Source organism: Spermophilus citellus (assembly GCF_964194105.1).
Source record: "Spermophilus citellus genome assembly, contig: SCAFFOLD_409, whole genome shotgun sequence".
Lineage (NCBI taxonomy): Eukaryota > Metazoa > Chordata > Mammalia > Rodentia > Sciuridae > Spermophilus > Spermophilus citellus.
In genome coordinates this window covers 72244-89465 of record NW_027672901.1, presented here as the reverse complement: position 1 = coordinate 89465, position 17222 = coordinate 72244, and the positions used below count along the sequence as shown (strand labels likewise).

Genomic DNA, 17222 nt, shown 5'->3' with positions numbered 1-17222 from the left:
ACCTGCCACGGTGTGCCCTCCTCTAAAGTCCCAGGGGTAAAGCTGTTGTGAAAAAGAGCCAGTGGACCCGTGTCCTGAACCCAGGCTCAGCTGCCGGTGCTGCCCGTGGCATCAGAGTCAGAGGTGCAAACAGACATGGCAGAATGCCTTCCTCTCCCACCAGGAAGCCCCTTCCCTGCAGGCTCAGGAGACGGGCCGGAGGTGAAAAGGGCATTCTGAAGGCACCTGGAGCAGACTTCCTGCCTCTGGAGCCTCGCTGTGGCTCCGGGGCTTCCTCTGCCAGAGACCCCCAGGTCCTGCCCTGGCCCCCGAGTAGTACCTGCTCCCCGTCCTGGCAGGCACTGGAGGCAGAAGCCCCTCTGCCCATCCTAAAGGCCTGGGCGGGTGTCCTGGAGTCCAGCCTGAGCCTCCACAGCGAGCCTGGCCCCAGGAGGAGAGCCAGGCAGAGCCAAGGTGCCGGGCGCCCAAGTTTCCTGGGTGCTGACAGACGGCCACTTACCAAGGGCTGGGCTCACACTTGTTCTCCCGTGTTCTGTAGGGCACAGCGGCACAGCCTGTCATCCAGCTACTTGGGAGGCCGAGGAGGGGAATCCTGGGTTCTCTGAGCCTAGGCAACTTAGCAAACTCCCACAATAAAAAGGGCTGGGTGTAGCTATGGTAGGGTGGCTGCCTCATGGGCGCAAGGCCTTGGGTTCCGTCCCCAGCACCACATGCACAAGAGTCAAAACTGTCTCTCTGGACTATCAGCAGGGTGGAGGCAGGGTTGCTCCCTCTTGGGGGCTCCTTTCCTTCCAGCCTCCCAACAGGCACCCCTCAGGAACAAGCAAGATCTGCAGACGGCAGGCGACCCCGGGGTGCACGCAGCCCAGCTCTGGGGTCGACCGTCCCTCACCTGCCGGGGCACCCGCGTCTCCAGCAGCAGTTTTATCGAGTCTGTGTCTGACGGACGTTGGTGCCCTGGCACCTTTCTGGGGCTGCGTGGCTGTTTCTGTCACTGTCCTAGAGAGGTTCTCCTCATGGTGCCCGCGTCCGTGGTCACACGCCTTGTGCCTGGGTGCACAGGGCACCCAGTGCAGGCGCAGGACGTGCTGGCACTCACTGACACCCGCTGTGCAGACACACGCCTTCTTCCTGGGGTGCAGGTCCCCTGGCTCTGGTCCGAGCTGGGCACCATTCCGATCGTCCATCCTCGGCTTCCTTCGGTTGCATGGCCTCCCGGCTGGCCGGCCTGTGCCTGGGAACTCCCTGTTCTGGCCTGTGTGTGCAGTGCCCTGCAGGAGGACCCAGCTGCCTTTGCCCACTGGGTGCCTGGCCCCAGCTGGCCTCTGCCAGTAAAGTGCCTCCTCCTGGCTGTGGACGTCAGCCCACACCATCCCAGCTGGGCAGGGAGACCTGTCCCAGGCACATCTCCTCCCAGAGTGTGGCTCAGAGAGAGCGGGGTCACGGAGCTCATCCAAGTTTTTGGCGGCCACCTCTGCTCCACGTTGCAGAGCTGGTCCTGGGGGCCACACCCATAGGGCCTGCTGGGCGCAGATGATCAGCCTGTGTGCAGGGCGCGAAGAGCAGGAAGAGTTGTCAACACAGCCACATGGAGTGGCTTGCCCTGCCTCTTGTCAGAGAAGACGCTGGACGCCACCTGCCCCACACCATCCAGGTCCACCTGGGAAAGGGCCGCCGTGAGCCACACTGGGCCCTGCTGCGTGGACTCTGCTGCACTCACTTTCTGTGGCCGCAGCAGCCCCCATCAGGGTCTTCGCAGAAACCCCCAGAGCCCGTCGTTTGTACAGTGAGTGTGCATTAGTAACAGTGAGGAAGCCCCGGAGTCCTGGGGGGGGGGAGATTCCTCCAGGTCAGAGCCTGGGCTGCCCCCTCTTCTGAGCCAAGTGCAGGGTGAGCAGCCCGAGGACAGCGAGCCCTGGCTCTTCCAGAAGGGCCTCCTCTGCTCTCCAGCCTGGGCTCGGAGTCCCCAGCCTCACCTCCCCAGGACTCAATCTCTTGATCACTGTGTGCCTCCTGCTCGGGGCCTACCCCAGACCCGGGGACAAAGGTGACCGGGAGCTTCCTGGGGGAAGTTGAGACGCTCAGTCTCTGGGTGGAGGCCTCAGGAACACTCGCCTGGGCAGATTCAAGTCTCCCTTACCAACTGACAACCCTGTGAGGCAGGAGTTCCCAGCAAGAACCCGGGATTGGAGGGGACCGGGCCCAGCTGCCCAGCAGCCGTGTGGTGCAGCCTGAGGTCAGCCCTGGCCCAGTGCCAGCATTTCACCCGAAGCAAAGGGGCTGGGTCCTGAGACAGTGGCAGGTGTTTTGTCCGCATTGAATGGTGGCTTAGAACCTCACAGGTCACTGGTGGGACTGGAGGGAAAGGTAAGGGCACAGGGTCTCCCTTGGGGGTGATGCAATGTTGGAGGTGATGGCTGCACCCGCGCTGAAGGCCAGTGGGTGGTGTCCCTCCATGTCATGTGACTTCCACTTGGTGAGGGAAAAGTAAAAAGAAAGAAAACCTTAAAAAGTCTGTTTGGCATGAGGTTTCCAGAATGAGTGGAGACAAAATGGACTGTTGGCTGGGAGGGGGTGACCGATAGAGGCCACAGGTCCCCTTGGGGCAGGAGCACCTTGGACGGTGGCACAGCTCTGCGTGCCTGGGAGCCACCCTGAGGCGGGTGCAGGCCTGTGGGTTCTTTCTCAGTGAAACCACTGTGGCTAAGGAGACCCAGAGACCATGGCAGGGAGAGGCTGCCCGGCTGGGCGGTCAGTGAACTGGGGGGTGCGTCGCTTGCCTTGGGTCCTTGGCCACCCAGGCTCCCTGAGGCTGCAGCCAGGCCTGGTGTCTCCACAAGGGCAGGCCATGTTGGACCAATGCGTTGTCAACTTTGCAACCTTGCAGACCTCAGGGCACCCCGCTGCTCTTGCTGGTTAGTGGGGCTGTCCATCTGGGCATCAGAGGAGGCACTGAGCAGCGGCAGGCAGGGGTGGCCACCCTGAGGCTGCCAGACTAGGGTGAGTGTAGATGTCCCGCAAAGTCCCCAGGTGGGGACTGCAGCAGAGAGCCCCAGGATCAGCACACAAGCTGAGCATCTGCGCCCAGCGGCCTGCAGCAACGGCTGCCACCGGCTCGTCAGAGAGAGTAAGTCAGGTATTGATGAGTGCTTTATTAACAGGTTTATCTCTGACTCCCTGCCCCCATTTTGTGTGATTACAAACACCAGATTCTCAAGGAATCTTCTAGAAGGTGGTCCTCATATTCCATGGGACATGCAGCCATAACTATGTTGAGAAATTACAGATTCTCCCATTTCCAAGAAATAAAACTATGCGAGGACAGAATCTTGCCAACGCTAAATTCCGGCCCAGGGCTTCCTCCCGGGTCTCTGGGGCTTCCTCCCAGCAGTATGGCAGAGCCAGGGCAGGAGCCTGGGAGCCACGGGCTCCTCTGCCTTGCTTCACTTCCTGGAAGCATGTCTGGTGGCGGTTTATATTTCTGTGTCTGCATCCATGACAGAGTCACCTTCTCCAGGAAAGTTGTTCCTGTTAGCACCGAGGGATTTTGAAGAGACCAAACCCGGTTCCTCCCAAGATTCGAGGGTTTCCAGGCTTAGCCCGTGGACCCCTAGTGACAGGTGCTGCAGGGAGAGGGATCAGGCAGCTTAGGGCTACAGAGGACTCAGAGTGTCCCCAACAGGCGTCCAACCCAGTCCTGAGCATGCTGGTGTCAGGGGCAGGGCCTTTGGCAGGTGACCAGGTCACGAGGGTGCAGACCCCACAATGGGATCAGCGCCTTCTAAGAGGAGGCCCCAGAGAGGTCCCTGCCCCTTTCTCCATGCAAGGACACAGTGGGAAGGTGTCATCCGTGCGCTAGAAAGCGGGTTCTCCCTGCTGGCACCTGGATCTTAGACCTGCAGTCCCCAGACTGGGGCCGGGGTGCCTTGGCCACTGTGGCCTTGGCCAGCCTGCAGGAATGAGTGGGACGAAGCCACCAGAGCAGAGCTGGGGGCAGCCCACAGCCGCCCAGCTCGCTTGCCGTCACATGGGCACTGGCGTCTCCTTCTGTCAGCGGGGAGCCCGCCCACCCACACCTAGGGTCGTCCTGGGCCAGAGTTGATGGGGGGTGCTGACACATGCGGACTCAGCACCTTCACACTCCATAGACGGGGCAAGTCGATGGCAGAACAAAACACAACAGCTGAACTACCAAGTTCACGAAACACGAGAGGCTCTCCCTCACTGAAGGTAGACAGGTCTTCTGAGGTATGGAGAGCAAAGACCTTAAAGCACAACAAACCAGACTTTATCAAGGCAGAGCTTCTGCTCCTTGGCAGAACAGGGCCTGCCTCTTAAACCACAGTGAAGCTTCATGGGCAGAGGAAGCCCTGGTGGGGAGCCGGTTGCAGGGAAGACTTAGGGACACCAACAAGCTCACGAGAGGCACACAGCAGCAGGGTCAGAGGAATGCGGCCAAAACAGAGAGCCATGAGTGCAGAGGACGCTGCAGGACCCATAGGCAAGTGGTGCCAGGAAGGCAGAGCAACAGAACCGTCAGGCGGTTTGGGTATAACCTGCAAGCCCAGCTCCACTCAGGGACCCAGAAGGTTCCCTCCCTGGTACTTCTTAAGAGAAACTAAAACATTGCCAGGCGTGGTGGCGCACACTTATAATCCAGCAGCTTGGGAGGCTGAAGCAGGAGGATCGCCAGTTCAGGCCAGCCTCAGCACTGAGCAACTTAGCAAGACCCTGTCACAAAATATTTTTAAAAAGGGCTAGGGAATGTGATGTGGCTCAGTATTTATACACGCCTGGGTTCAATCCCTGGTACAAACAAAAACAAAAACAAAGATTGCATCAAAGTGCTCATGCAATGTCACACACAGTTGACTGAGAACAGCACAGGAGTCCATCGACACAATGGAAACAGAGGCGTGGAGGCAATGACCTGAACACTGCACAACAGGCACATCTAGCGATGAGAAGAAGCTCAGCACGTGCCTCTGGGGGAGGCAAGAGGTACAGGAGAGCCTGGCAGGATGAGGGTGGGCCATACCACATACACATCTATCACACACGCAGGTGGCCTTGCAGTCACAAAGCACCAACGATCTCTACTTGATGGTGTGCACTCATCAGAGTTTGCACTTTCCTGTGAACGATGTAGAAGATGACTGATAGGTAGGTACAGAGTGTGAACAGACCCCTGGCCAAACCAGCTGAGTAGAACAGACAGCCCAGGGCCTGTGTGGGCATGCACGTAGTTGCTGTGCAGTCTGCAAGTTCACTGTGCATTTCAGAATCTCCAAAAGCAAAGGACTTAAAACCGCCATGTGATTCACAACCTGTTGAGGCTGGCCACATGCAGACAAGCAGCAGGGCAGGAGAAACTGCGGCCGGCAGAGGGCAGCCCACAGCCCCAGACCAGGACTCCAGTGCACATGCCTAGGAACATGTTGCTGGTGCCGCTTACAGATATAAGAATAAAAGTCTGTCAGCAGGGATCCCCAGGAAGATCAACGAGCCCCGCCTGTTCTACGACAGAATACCACATGGTTGTCAGTCTCTAGGCCTTAGGGAGAAAGACCTCAAAACAGAATTAGTCACACTGCAGTGTTCTAGGACGATTCAGACTAGACCATCAAAAGGACTTACAAATCTCAATGTAGGTAAGACAAAGAGACTGACGTTATGTCTATCCATTTCAAATTCAACAGAGTTGTTTATATTAAACAAATATCGTCCTCTCATTTGGAAGCTTCCATTACTGATGACATTGACACACAGCAGACCGAAATTCCTCTACTTCCTGCACACCAGGTCTCACCTGCTTCGAGTAGCCCCCATAGATGACTATGCTGCCCTGGGGAGTGATGGACATCTGGCAGCCTGACCTGGGCATGGGCCCGGTTCCTGACGGGGACAGCTTGCTCCACACAAAGGTATCCAGGTTGAAGGAATGCACGTCATTGTAGTAGATGTAATCCCTGGGTGGAACAGAGGAACACAGGCCATCACATTGGGACCACGGAGGACACAGGTCACTGAGAAGTGCACTTGATTTAAATTAAAGCTGAACTAAGTTATCTGTCTGCTCCACACGTGAACTCATATGAAGGACTGCAAACTTGTGAGTTTGCATTTGGAAACTAGAAATGATGCCAGCCCACAGAAGCAGATTAACTTAACCTGAAAGTCATACCACATTTCCTCTACCCACTGACAAAATGGCAATCTCCCAGATAATTACACTAGGTTATTCTGTGCGACTATAACACCAACACTGAGTTGTGGTGTCTGACTGAATCACGAGGGTGGAGCTATCCACAGCTTGGCAAGAACTGGGGCGAGACCCTGGACTGAAAGGGAGGGGTGTGAAGAGGGGGCACAGCATCCCCAGAACTGAAGGACAGAAGCAGAGTCCGTGTCCACAACCTAGGCACGGCACGAGGAGCAGCCTGGGGCCCCACCTGGCTCAATGCCCAGGGACATTGCACAAAAAGACAGCCCATAGACAGAACTTGGAAGGGGAATGAGGAGACTTGCTGTCACCAGGTAACTGTCACAGAACAGGACATTGCTCTCCAGCTCTGCGTGACACAGCATTCAACAAGAGGCAAAGGAGAGGATCTACCCTGGTCAGAAGTAACCATTGTTCCTTGGAATGCAAAGAGCAAGGTGGCTCGACAACACGTGCAAAGTGACAAATCCTGCATGAGAATGCAGGTGCCAGGCGGGTCACTCCCCATGCACACCGCAGCTGTGAGGATGGGCCTCGGCCTGCTGGCTGCCACTCAGACTTACGCCTCCCACAGAGGACAGACTACCCTACTCATGCTGGGCGCTGTCAGTAATGGAATTCTATGCTGCAGGTCAGCTAAGAGCAATGCTCCCAAGCAAACGCAGAGGGTTGGCATTTGGAAGTCAAACCACATCTCCTAGAGCATCACTGCCTTTCTGTAGGTCTGAAATACATCTTAGATCATTTCAAACAAGATAACATATAGTTTTTAAAAAATGTTCTGATTTTAAAATGGATACAAGTTAAAACCTCTGCAAAACTTGATTTAGAACCTGGAAACAAAAAGGAAGGGCTGGCTAATCTTGCCCTGCACACAGCAGGTAATCAGTGCACTGCCAACTCATTCCCCAGCTGCCCTGCATGGTTGCCAAGCTATATGTGCCCAGAGAGCTGGCCCTGCTTTCAGAGGGCAGTATTTTCCATGTTTACTCAGAATGGTAAAAGGTCTGCCCCTAAATGCTCCAGGAAAGACTTCTGCTGTTGGTACCAACCTTGTGCTCTCATGGAATCCACCAAAAAGGATTAACTGTCTTTTCCACACCACCATCCGATGTCCACTCCGGCCAGAAGGACCCCCAGCTGATCTAAAATAAAGGGGAGGGGGAGTTATTCCAGTTGCTTTTTAAAAAATGACATTTTTACATTTTTTTGTTCTAAGTACTTGATGAGTACCATTTAATTTGATCACAAGCTACTAAAACCATCCTGACAGTCTAGCTAGCTATTATAAAACTTCTAGTATAAAACAGAAGAAAATCTCTGTGGCCTTGAAGTAGATAAAGATTTATTGGGCAGAACATAGTAAAGTAGGTTCCATCTAATAAAGAATGTCAAAATGCATGCACCACTGAGCCAGGTGCATGCATTTTGACACCACTAACAGGCGCACACACAATTCCATCTTAATGCTATAATGAATAACCCCATAAAACACTGGCACAACTGGACAGAGGGCATGCACCCGCGATCCCAGAAACTCCCAGGTCGAGGCAGAAGGATCCCAAGCCTGGGGCCAGAGCAACTTAGTGAGGCCTTCTCTCAAATTAAAGGGCTGGGAGTGTGGCTCAGTGGCAGAGTGCTTGCCCAGCAAGTGTAATCCCTGGCAGAGAAAAAAATCCATAAAACAAAAACGGCAAAAATATGAATAGAAAGTTCATAAGGTATCAGTGGAAAAAAAAAGAAAGACGTAAAAATGGTCAATAAAAATACAAAAACGCTCAACATATCATTAGTGGTCAGGGAATGCAAACTAAAGCCACGCAGCTTCCTGCCACCACCATGAGAGCATGTGAGAAGAAACGCCACGTGTCCATCAGCACTGGAGGAGCCTGAGCCCTACAGTCACTCTGAGGGCTTCCTGCACACCAGGAAGAACTGGGTCACACGAAGGCTAACACACACTCACAGAGGCTTTCTCCCAATCGCAGGGTGCAGTGGAAGGTGGACACTCTGGGCAACACACACACATCTCCAGACACAGCCAGTGCTGACAGAGCTCCAGACCATGCATGACCCCACTTACACGAGAGCTTCACAAGATTAACCTGGGGCTGATGGCAGCTGCAGGGGACGGGGCTGGGAAGGGACTTGGTGGGGTGGTGGACATGTTCTGCATCTCAGTTGCAGCAGCTGACACTCACCTACCTGTATACCCAGAAGGTGTGCATTTTTTTGTAACTATACCTCAATAAAACAAACGTGAAAATACACAGCAATAAAAAAGCAACAGAAAAAATAAGTAATTCTTAAGAATATACAAATAATAGAAACCAAAAACATAATCAACCTGTAATTAAAGAAAGACAGATCAAAGTAGACAGACCATGCACCTCCATCTGAGCAAGAGTTTTAAAATTCAGATTAAGATATTTCTCCTCACAGGAAGTGCTTGTAAAACAGTAATGGAAAAGCAGGTGACTCAACACATCTCTAAATGGGCTTCCAGGGGCTTCATTTCTCTCCAGCTTCTTGCATTTCCTGAGCCTTCTCCAGTGAGCACAAGCCTGGCTCACACCAAGAGAGGGCGTGGCTGCAGGCTGCAGCACAGCACAGGGAGTCTTGCCTGGAGAGCTAGAACAGCTAACACCAGGGCAGGGTCTTGTCAAGAGCCAGCAAGGCCACCAAGGGACGATCCCAAGACCGTGGCAAAGGATGAGCTTCAACCACCTGGCCCTCCCACTGACCTCGAGATGGCTCAACTCTAGGCTGCAGAGCGGTAGTCACAACCTGAATCACACATGTTGACACCTATTTCTACAATGCATTATTTCTCATTTATTTTTGTGCACGCTATACAGCTGTCCCCCAAATGGACATGTAAAATTCCACAAATGGCATGTGCCCTACAGAATCTCACAGCCTCGCTGTCCACAGAATGTCAGCGGAGGCAAGCACTCCTCCTGACACTGCATCCTACAGGCCTCAGCCCCTCAGGGGGCCTCATCACCTACTGACGCCTGGGGGGACCACAGTGTAGCAGAGCCTTCTTTCTCTTCTAAGGGGGCTTTTCAGGCCCAGCTCCTATATCTTACACTTACATAAGTCTTACATGTAAATTCCATGTTGAAAGATTTGGTTCTTTGAAGATGGATTTGGATGCTGAAGTTGTTAACCAATTTACCTGCTTTCTGTCCTGGCTTTCTATCACCCACGAATTTAGTAACCAGGTTTTTTGCCACAATTCACAATCACAAATATAAAATGTGACAGGGCTCAGAAGAGAGGGTCTGGGGCATACTATGACAACACCACAGGAGGCTTTCTGGGAACTATCTGGCTCTCACCACAGCACAGGCCCAGCTCCCAGTGAGCTGCCCCTGTCCCAAGGCAAAGGACAGTGCAGACACATGCCCTCCACACACTGGGCACAGGGCCACGTTCCTTTCTGAGAAGTGTTTTGATATGTCACTTTATAAGAAGGATCCAGGGAAGAGACTTTCATTCAACTCTAAGCCACTGTGCTCACAGGTACGTCTACTCCACAACAGACACAGAGGAGACCCTGGATGCTTCCAGTGTCCGTCCAGTAATGGGAGCCAAGGCCCATTGGCCAGCTGGTTACCTCTGACCCACAAGAGCCCATGAGACTGGGGACTGATTTCTGCCAGCTTCCTGTACAGAAAGCCCCTGGGTGTCTCAGCCTCCAGCTTTGTCAGGAATGAAGGACTCAGCCCAATGTTTCGGGGCAGCAGTCAAGTGCCACTGTGTAGCTAAAAGAATGATCTATTTCCCTTTGGAAAATAAAGCCACCCCTTCCCAAAAAAGACAAGAGAAGAAAAGAAGGCCAGGCTTTTCAATTGCTGTCAGTCCTAAATGTAGAGTCCTCACGAATCAGCGTGACCCACTCAGGCAGATGTCTATATACAGTACAAATATAATGCTGTGGGTGCCAGAGCACTCAGCTCATTGGGGGATGTGCACAGAATGGCATTCCCATGGGGCATACTGCCAGCCATTGTCACCAGGCCACCTACTGGGCCACTGTGATGACATTCACAGGAGATGTCTGAGCATCAGATAGCTACACAGGCTCAGCAAGCAAACAGCCGAGCACTCAGCACACGTGATAAAACTCACAACTATAAACACACAGTACAGCCCCGAGGCCTTTGATGGGCAAAGGAACAGCTCCTATCATGACCCTGAGATTCGAGGTCACACAGCTCATCCAACAGGGAACGAGGTCCAGTAGTGCACCCTGCAAGCACAGGCCCAGGACAGCCCAAGCAGGACACAGTGCAAGAGCAGGCCCTTCTGTTCCCCAAAGCAGCTCGGCCCTACTTTTCCTGCACCACACCCACCAAACAAGCGAGGGTATTCAATCCCAGCAGGCAGGATCAGTAGCCATCTCTCAGATTCAGGCAGCCTGGACATACAATGTCCCTGTGTTGCTCAAACCAAGACTATTAACAGTGAAAGCACCACTGGTACAGTGCTCATTCAGGATGGGCACGGTTCTCCTGTGTGCATTTATACCTCATGGTGCACGTATTACCTTTATTCCTATTTCACAGATGAGAAAATCGAGGCCCACCTATAAGCTAAGAAGCCCAGCAGGCAGTATATGGCAGAGCCAGAACTTAGACCATAACAGTGTGGTGTCAACCACCACCAAGCTCAGGCCTCAGCACCTGCAGATGTGTCAAAAACTGGCTACCGGTCCTAACACATTTTAAACTTCACATATCCCATGCTTTACCCCCTTAGTGTTGCTACAAACTGGTCACACTCTAGCCACAATGAGCCTCCTTACACAGCAGAACAGCTGCAGACATGTAGCAGGCAGTCCACACCCAAGAGACGTGCAGGCCATGAGCTGACCCAGCTCACCTGGGCAGAGGAAGCATCTGGGTGCCACTGGCAGCTCCACACTGGAATGTGGCACCACTGACTCCAGCCGACGCCTTGCTGCCCTCCGCACAGGGCTGAAAAACACCTCCGATTCGTTTTGCTAACAAGTCTTTTGTAGGCACTAACAAGCTGCTTTACCACGTTGACACTCAGAGGATTTAGCTGCAGACCAAATGCTGGCTCCTTCCTCAAATCAGGAAGAAACAGCACGCGCGTGCGCACACACACACACACACACATATTAACAAAATTTTCTTGCTCCTCTACTAAGCAATTTGATGCATATAAACATGTGGAAACCACCCAAGGGTCCAATAACAGACGGATGGACACCCAGGTAGGGGACTGTCATTCATCCCTAAGGAGGAACAAAGATCTCACACCTGCTACAATATGAGCGACCTTGATGTGTGACACCCAGTGACAGCAAGCACAAGAGAATAGACGTGTACTGCCGGACCTCATTCATGTACAATTCCCAGAACAGGCAAACCCACGGAGACAGACAGTGGGGAATTGGAAGACCGAGGGAGGCTGCGAGGAAAGGCATGGAGTTTCTCTTCAGGTGGATGGGAATGTTCTAAATGACAGTGCTGGCTGCATACTCCGAACATGATAAAACAACTGAACTGTGCATTTTTTAAGGAGTCACTTATGGCATGTCACACAGCAAAGCAGCCACAAAACCCACTGAACAGGTGTTGTTGCGTGATAGCCTCTGTTCAGCAACTTGCCAGCAGGGGAAGGCGCCTCCTGCTGTCCCTGCCTCCTCCCCAGGGGCCAGGCCCTGGCCCCATGGCCCACCTATCTTGTGGAGAGACATCTGCAGAGGCCAGTGGCCAGGCTTTCTGTTGCTGCGGGTCCAGCTGCTCTGCTGGTGAACAGACAGACCTTCTACGCAGCCTCATGCTTGTTCCCGGCCCTCTCTCTGCAGCCCACCACCAAACAGGAGCCCGAGCCCCACCCTGATGACTGTTCCCTCCCCTCACTGGAGACGACAAACATGGCTGGCACACAGAAGCTATGCTGCCGACTCAACCATGGGCCCTTCTCACTCCAGACAGCCTGAAGGAAATCTCCCAACAGCTGCTAAAGCAGTCATATGTGTCTGACATCCTCAGAGGAAGCGGGAGCTGACACTGCACTAGCACTAGGGTTCTCTGATAGGGGTATGACACCAGTGCCCATCACGCTCCCAAGCATAAGTGACCACTCACTGTCAAGGTAATGAATAAACACCCACTGGAACAGAAAGAGCAAGAGGCTGGAGATGCCACAGGAATGGGTGCTGGTCACATCAGTCAGCACGGAGTCTGGAAGATGCTTGCCCATCACACAAGGGTGCCACAGCACAAAGCCTCACCCTGTGCCGCAGCAGACTCACGGCAATGTACACCGTTGTCTATCACCAGACAAGGAAAGGACAGGACCACCTATAAGCACTGCAGCAGTAGCTTTCAGAACATACAGGTCAAATGCAGGACTATTCTGTAACAAGTGAATGGACCCCGGCCACATGCAAGAGACGAGTCTCTCAAGATTCACATTTGTGAGAGAATGTATTCTGATGAGCCCATGTAGAGGATGCATGAGCCCAGCAAGACAAACCCAGCATGGCAGGCCACAGTCAAAAGTGAAGTAGACGGGAGAGCCTCATTTTCCTGACTTCCAAATTAATACTCAAAATGAGCTCTCTCTCTCCAATCCAAGATGCTCACATGTGCCCCTCCTGGACCAGGGATCGCACCCTGGCTACCAAGGCCAGTATCTCTGGATCTGTCCACCTTCCCTGTCTCCCTCATCAGCAAACACTCAAGCCACTCAGAGTCAGAAACTGCCGCAGTCTGGCTGGGCACAAATCACGAGCCACTCAAGCAGGAACAAACTTTATTTCTGAACTCCACCAGCACACTCCACACACGTTCCCCGGGAACTCTCCCGAACGCCACCCACGCCGCTCCTTCAGGAACACACCACACACCAACCGGAACTCCCTCTCCCGGGCTGCGCGCACACTCACTCTTGGAACCCCGGGAGAACTCAACGGGAACTCCAACGTAGCAGGCGTCCGATGCAGCAAGAGCCATCCTATTACTGGACAGTAAAGGCCTAATATATAATTGAATCAATCCAGCATCATCTTAATGGCTCGCCTCTCAACCAATACTACTGGCAAAATGCCAGGGGCCATTCCGACTCGGCTGTGGCTCTCAACAAGAAACCATCACCAGCTAGCTCCACACAGAGATCTATACAGAAAAAATAAAGCGCATAAAGTAGCCACCGTCCTGCAGGCTGCCACCAAGGAGCAAAAAATGGCAGCTACATTTAAGGTTTGCACTCTCACCTGAGTTTAAAAAAAAAAAAAAAGCCTTCCCCACTTTGTGCAATACACTTTAAACCTCTCCTGTTTTCACAATAGGAAGCATCTAAGTAATGAGCTACTTGCTAGTACCACCTCCTGCTTAAGCCAGCTGCCTCCACATCCTGCAGATGCAATCCAGCCCAACTGCTGGAACACACTGAGGTGAGAAGGACAGTGGCAGGGCCACCCCGAGTGACCACACCTCAAGAGTGCTCCTGTGTCCTTGGAAGAGAAACGAAACAGCAAAGCCTGCAGACAGGAGAAAATGTTCATGCCACAAACGGCTCAGAGTGTCACTGCAGCCACGTCCCACAGCAGTGCCACTCAACGGTAGCCCTGAGGGGAGCTACCAGGTGAAGCGAAAGCTCTCGAGGACCTGCTACCTGTGCCCGCCTCAGTTATGGATGGAAACTGCTGAGGCTGATAAAATTTACTAAACATCAAGAATACGTTTTTCAAAAAGGACCCAACAAGCAAATAAGCACAACTGGGTTTTGAAAGGAATAATTAAAGCAAAACAAAAGAGAATAAACATGGTCTGGGTCTACACAAATTTGAGTTAAGGTTCAATATATAAGTGGCAAAAACAATTTTTAGTATGAAATAATTTCCTGATTGTGGTGCCTCCCGAGTAACCTTTCCCAGTGCCGCCCAAGAAAGGGAAGTGCAACTGGGCTCCTCAGCCCTGTGCTAATGTCGGCCTGTTGGAAGCCTGGCCAACACGGCTGTGGGCTGTACCAAGCAGGCAGAAGCGGCACACCTTTCTCTGTCTGGGGAGGCAGAGGATATATTACCAAAAGAGCCTGGTAGAGCCTCCATTCTCAGTGGCTGCTGCCAGGCCCAGCTGCCAGGGCTGTGCAAACCACAGAACCAGCCTAGCTTCCTGAGGAGGAACGTACAGGCTGGTCCCTTGTCCCTGCGCCACATTCCCACCCGCACCCCACTCAGAAGGAGCACTTCCTTTGAGGAAAGCACACCCAAGGGATCGGCTTTGTTTCTGGCATGCTTGAGCCCCAGAATTGCCTTACCACCCCACACCTGGGAAAAGACAGAGGGCCCACCGCAAGGAGCACCAGAGGTGACGTGGGAGGAGCACAGAAACAGGCTCGAACACACTGCCAGTGCAGCCCGGGCACCACTGGGCAGCCAGCAGCCTTCCCCATCCAGGCCTCCCTGTGCAGGTCCAGAGAGCATGAGCCTTTCCTCCACAGCTCAGTCACCACTGGGGCCTACAACCAGGGCCCCACCAGCCCTGCTCCCTTGTGCAGAACTTGGCACAGAAGGGCAAGTCCAGGGCTCGGCTCCTGTCCAGGACCTTACCTGACTTGCTCCCAGGTCTTGGTGGCCAAGTGCAGGACCCAGAGGTCCTTGTAATGGTAGAACTGCTCTCCATCGGGAGACGCAAACTCCCCACCGAAGACCCACAGCTGTCCGCCGCCCTGAGGTACCACCACAGTCTGTCAAAAGAAAGGCAACAAGTCAGGCCAGGCAAGAGAAGCTAGCCAGTCCCAGAGGGCCAGAGAGCTTGGGAACCAGCCAACATCTCCTGCCTCTGGGGAAAGAATCCTGAAATCCTCTGCGAGGCACACTGTCCTCAGTCAGAACTCCACTACACTTTCATGCCCTCCCAGATTGCAAAATGAGCTTCCACTTAAAGGCACACAATGCCATAGCCTGTTAAAATGGAGCATAATAATAGTTATAACACAAGCCAACCCTACTTTCTCTTTATTAAATATCTACAATAAAGCTGTTTCAATCCTCATTACCCTTTCCTAGCACTACACACCTAAAACTACCCCCAGAAATTAAAAAATGCACGTGTAATACAGAAACATCTGTGGAGTGTCACTGACGTTCACTTCTGAGGACTGAAAGGTAGGAGTGGCTATGCTTTGAAAGGCCCTCCCATCCACACGACAGACTGAAAACAGGCTCTCTCTGGTGCTGTGGTCCTAGGGCTCCACCCTCACCAGTGATCAGTGATGGCAGGGGGGCTTTGTCAAAACAGTGGGCTCTCTTGATGCTCAATGCCCTCTGCCATGTTATAACATAGCACCTAAGTCCTCACCGGAGACTGGCACTCAGCATTGAACTTCCCAGCCCCAGAACTGTGAGAAATAAACCTCTGTTCTTAATACAACTACCCAGACTATGATACTGTGTTACAGTACACAAAATGGATCATGACGAGTGAAAGCTGGGGTCTCTGGACCACTACCATGGGAAGCGTTCCCTGGGCTGAACAGTGCAAAGGACCCGAGGATAGCAGGGGGCAAACCCACAAGGTCTCCAACAGCTGCAGCAGGGGCACTCCTCAACAGTCATTAGACACTGCTAACAAAAAGGAGGACACGGGCTCTAGGCGTGAGGCCCACAGGATTTGCTCCTCTGGGGACTCTGGCAGTAGAATCTCCAGAGAAAGCCAATTCCACTGCTCTGGGCCCAAGGTGAGGCAGCACATCACGGGGAAGGGCCCAGCAGAGGACAGCTCCAAGTTCATGATGGTCATCAGGAAGCAGAAGGGGGAAGGGTCACGGGGCAGAGAACTCACCTCCTCAGCCACGCCTACTTGCCTACAGTTACCACCCAGTCCAGTCAGTCCACTCAAACCAGGATGGACTGATCTGGCCACCACTCTCACAGTCCACTCAAGACAATACTCACCCTCTGCTGAAAGATGGAAACAGGCAGCTTTTACAAAGCCCAGCACCTAACCACAGAATAGTAGTAGGAAAATGTGAACCCAGGAAGGAGAAAGCTCAGTCCACGGAACTGCCCTAGAAGTGGCTAGTTGGCACAGTGGTCAAAGTGGCAAAGATGGGAGAACTGGCAGACAAGGACTTTAAAACACACACTATGTTCAAAGATTTAAAAGAAAACAACATAAGAGAAATAGAAGCTGTGATCAAGAACCACACAAGTGCTAGGGCTTTTCAATACAGACTACAGAATGAAATACGTTTCATTAGTTCACAGAGCACAGACTGATCCTGGAGACGACAAACAGAAACTACACCAAATTAAACAGAAATTTTTAAAAAACCAGAGTGGGAGAGGGAAAGATTATCAGGCTGGATAACATTAAACAGTCTAACATATATGCAACTCAAAGAAAATCAAAGATAGAGCAAAACTGAACTGAAGGAAAAGCAATAATGAAGAGAAATCTTTTAAGCATCCTTGGGAAGGAAAGACAGGTATGAAACACACAGGCAAGTTAAGAACGAACGGCCAAATGGGCAGCCTGGTACAGGAGAGCTAAGGCTGGAGCCCTGGGGTGGGGGTGGGGGTGGGGGTGGGGGGTCAAAGGTAGAGGTCTGCACAGCAGGCTCAAGGCTTGGGCCCACCCAGCACGCACACATACACACACACACACACACACACACACACACACACACACAAACAACCACGAGCCTCTCAAAAGAAAAAAATATCATAAAACAGGACCTCTCTCAAATGCTCAAAGAATACTGTTAACAGAATTCCATATCCAGCAAAAATAACCTTCAAAATGAAGACATTTTTCTCTAGCAAAGCTGAAAAAAACTTGTTTGCAGCAGACCTGTTCAAGAAATGACCAGAGACGTTCTTCAGACTGGGGACATTACCAACAGAAAACCTGGATTTATACAAAGGAATGAAGGATGCTGGAAAAGGTAAATAAGTCAACATAAGATTCTTTCTCCTTTTAAAATTTCTTTTAAAAACAAGTCTAAATCA

General features: G+C 52.5%; 1 protein-coding gene across 1 annotated transcript in view; it reads right to left on the bottom strand.

Annotated features, from left to right (window-relative positions):
- Positions 1-1537: 1537 nt before the first annotated feature.
- Positions 1538-17222, bottom strand: part of LOC308640409 (kelch domain-containing protein 4-like) — a gene marked incomplete at its 3' end in the record, with an annotated part of 35304 nt that continues 19619 nt past the window's right edge. The window contains exons 5-8 of the mRNA XM_081312333.1: positions 14820-14956; positions 7276-7368; positions 5810-5969; positions 1538-1723 (exon numbers count right to left, since the gene is read on the bottom strand). Of these exons, the coding sequence (XP_081168459.1) occupies positions 1538-1723; positions 5810-5969; positions 7276-7368; positions 14820-14956 (576 nt within the window). The remainder of the gene's footprint in view (positions 1724-5809; positions 5970-7275; positions 7369-14819; positions 14957-17222) is intronic.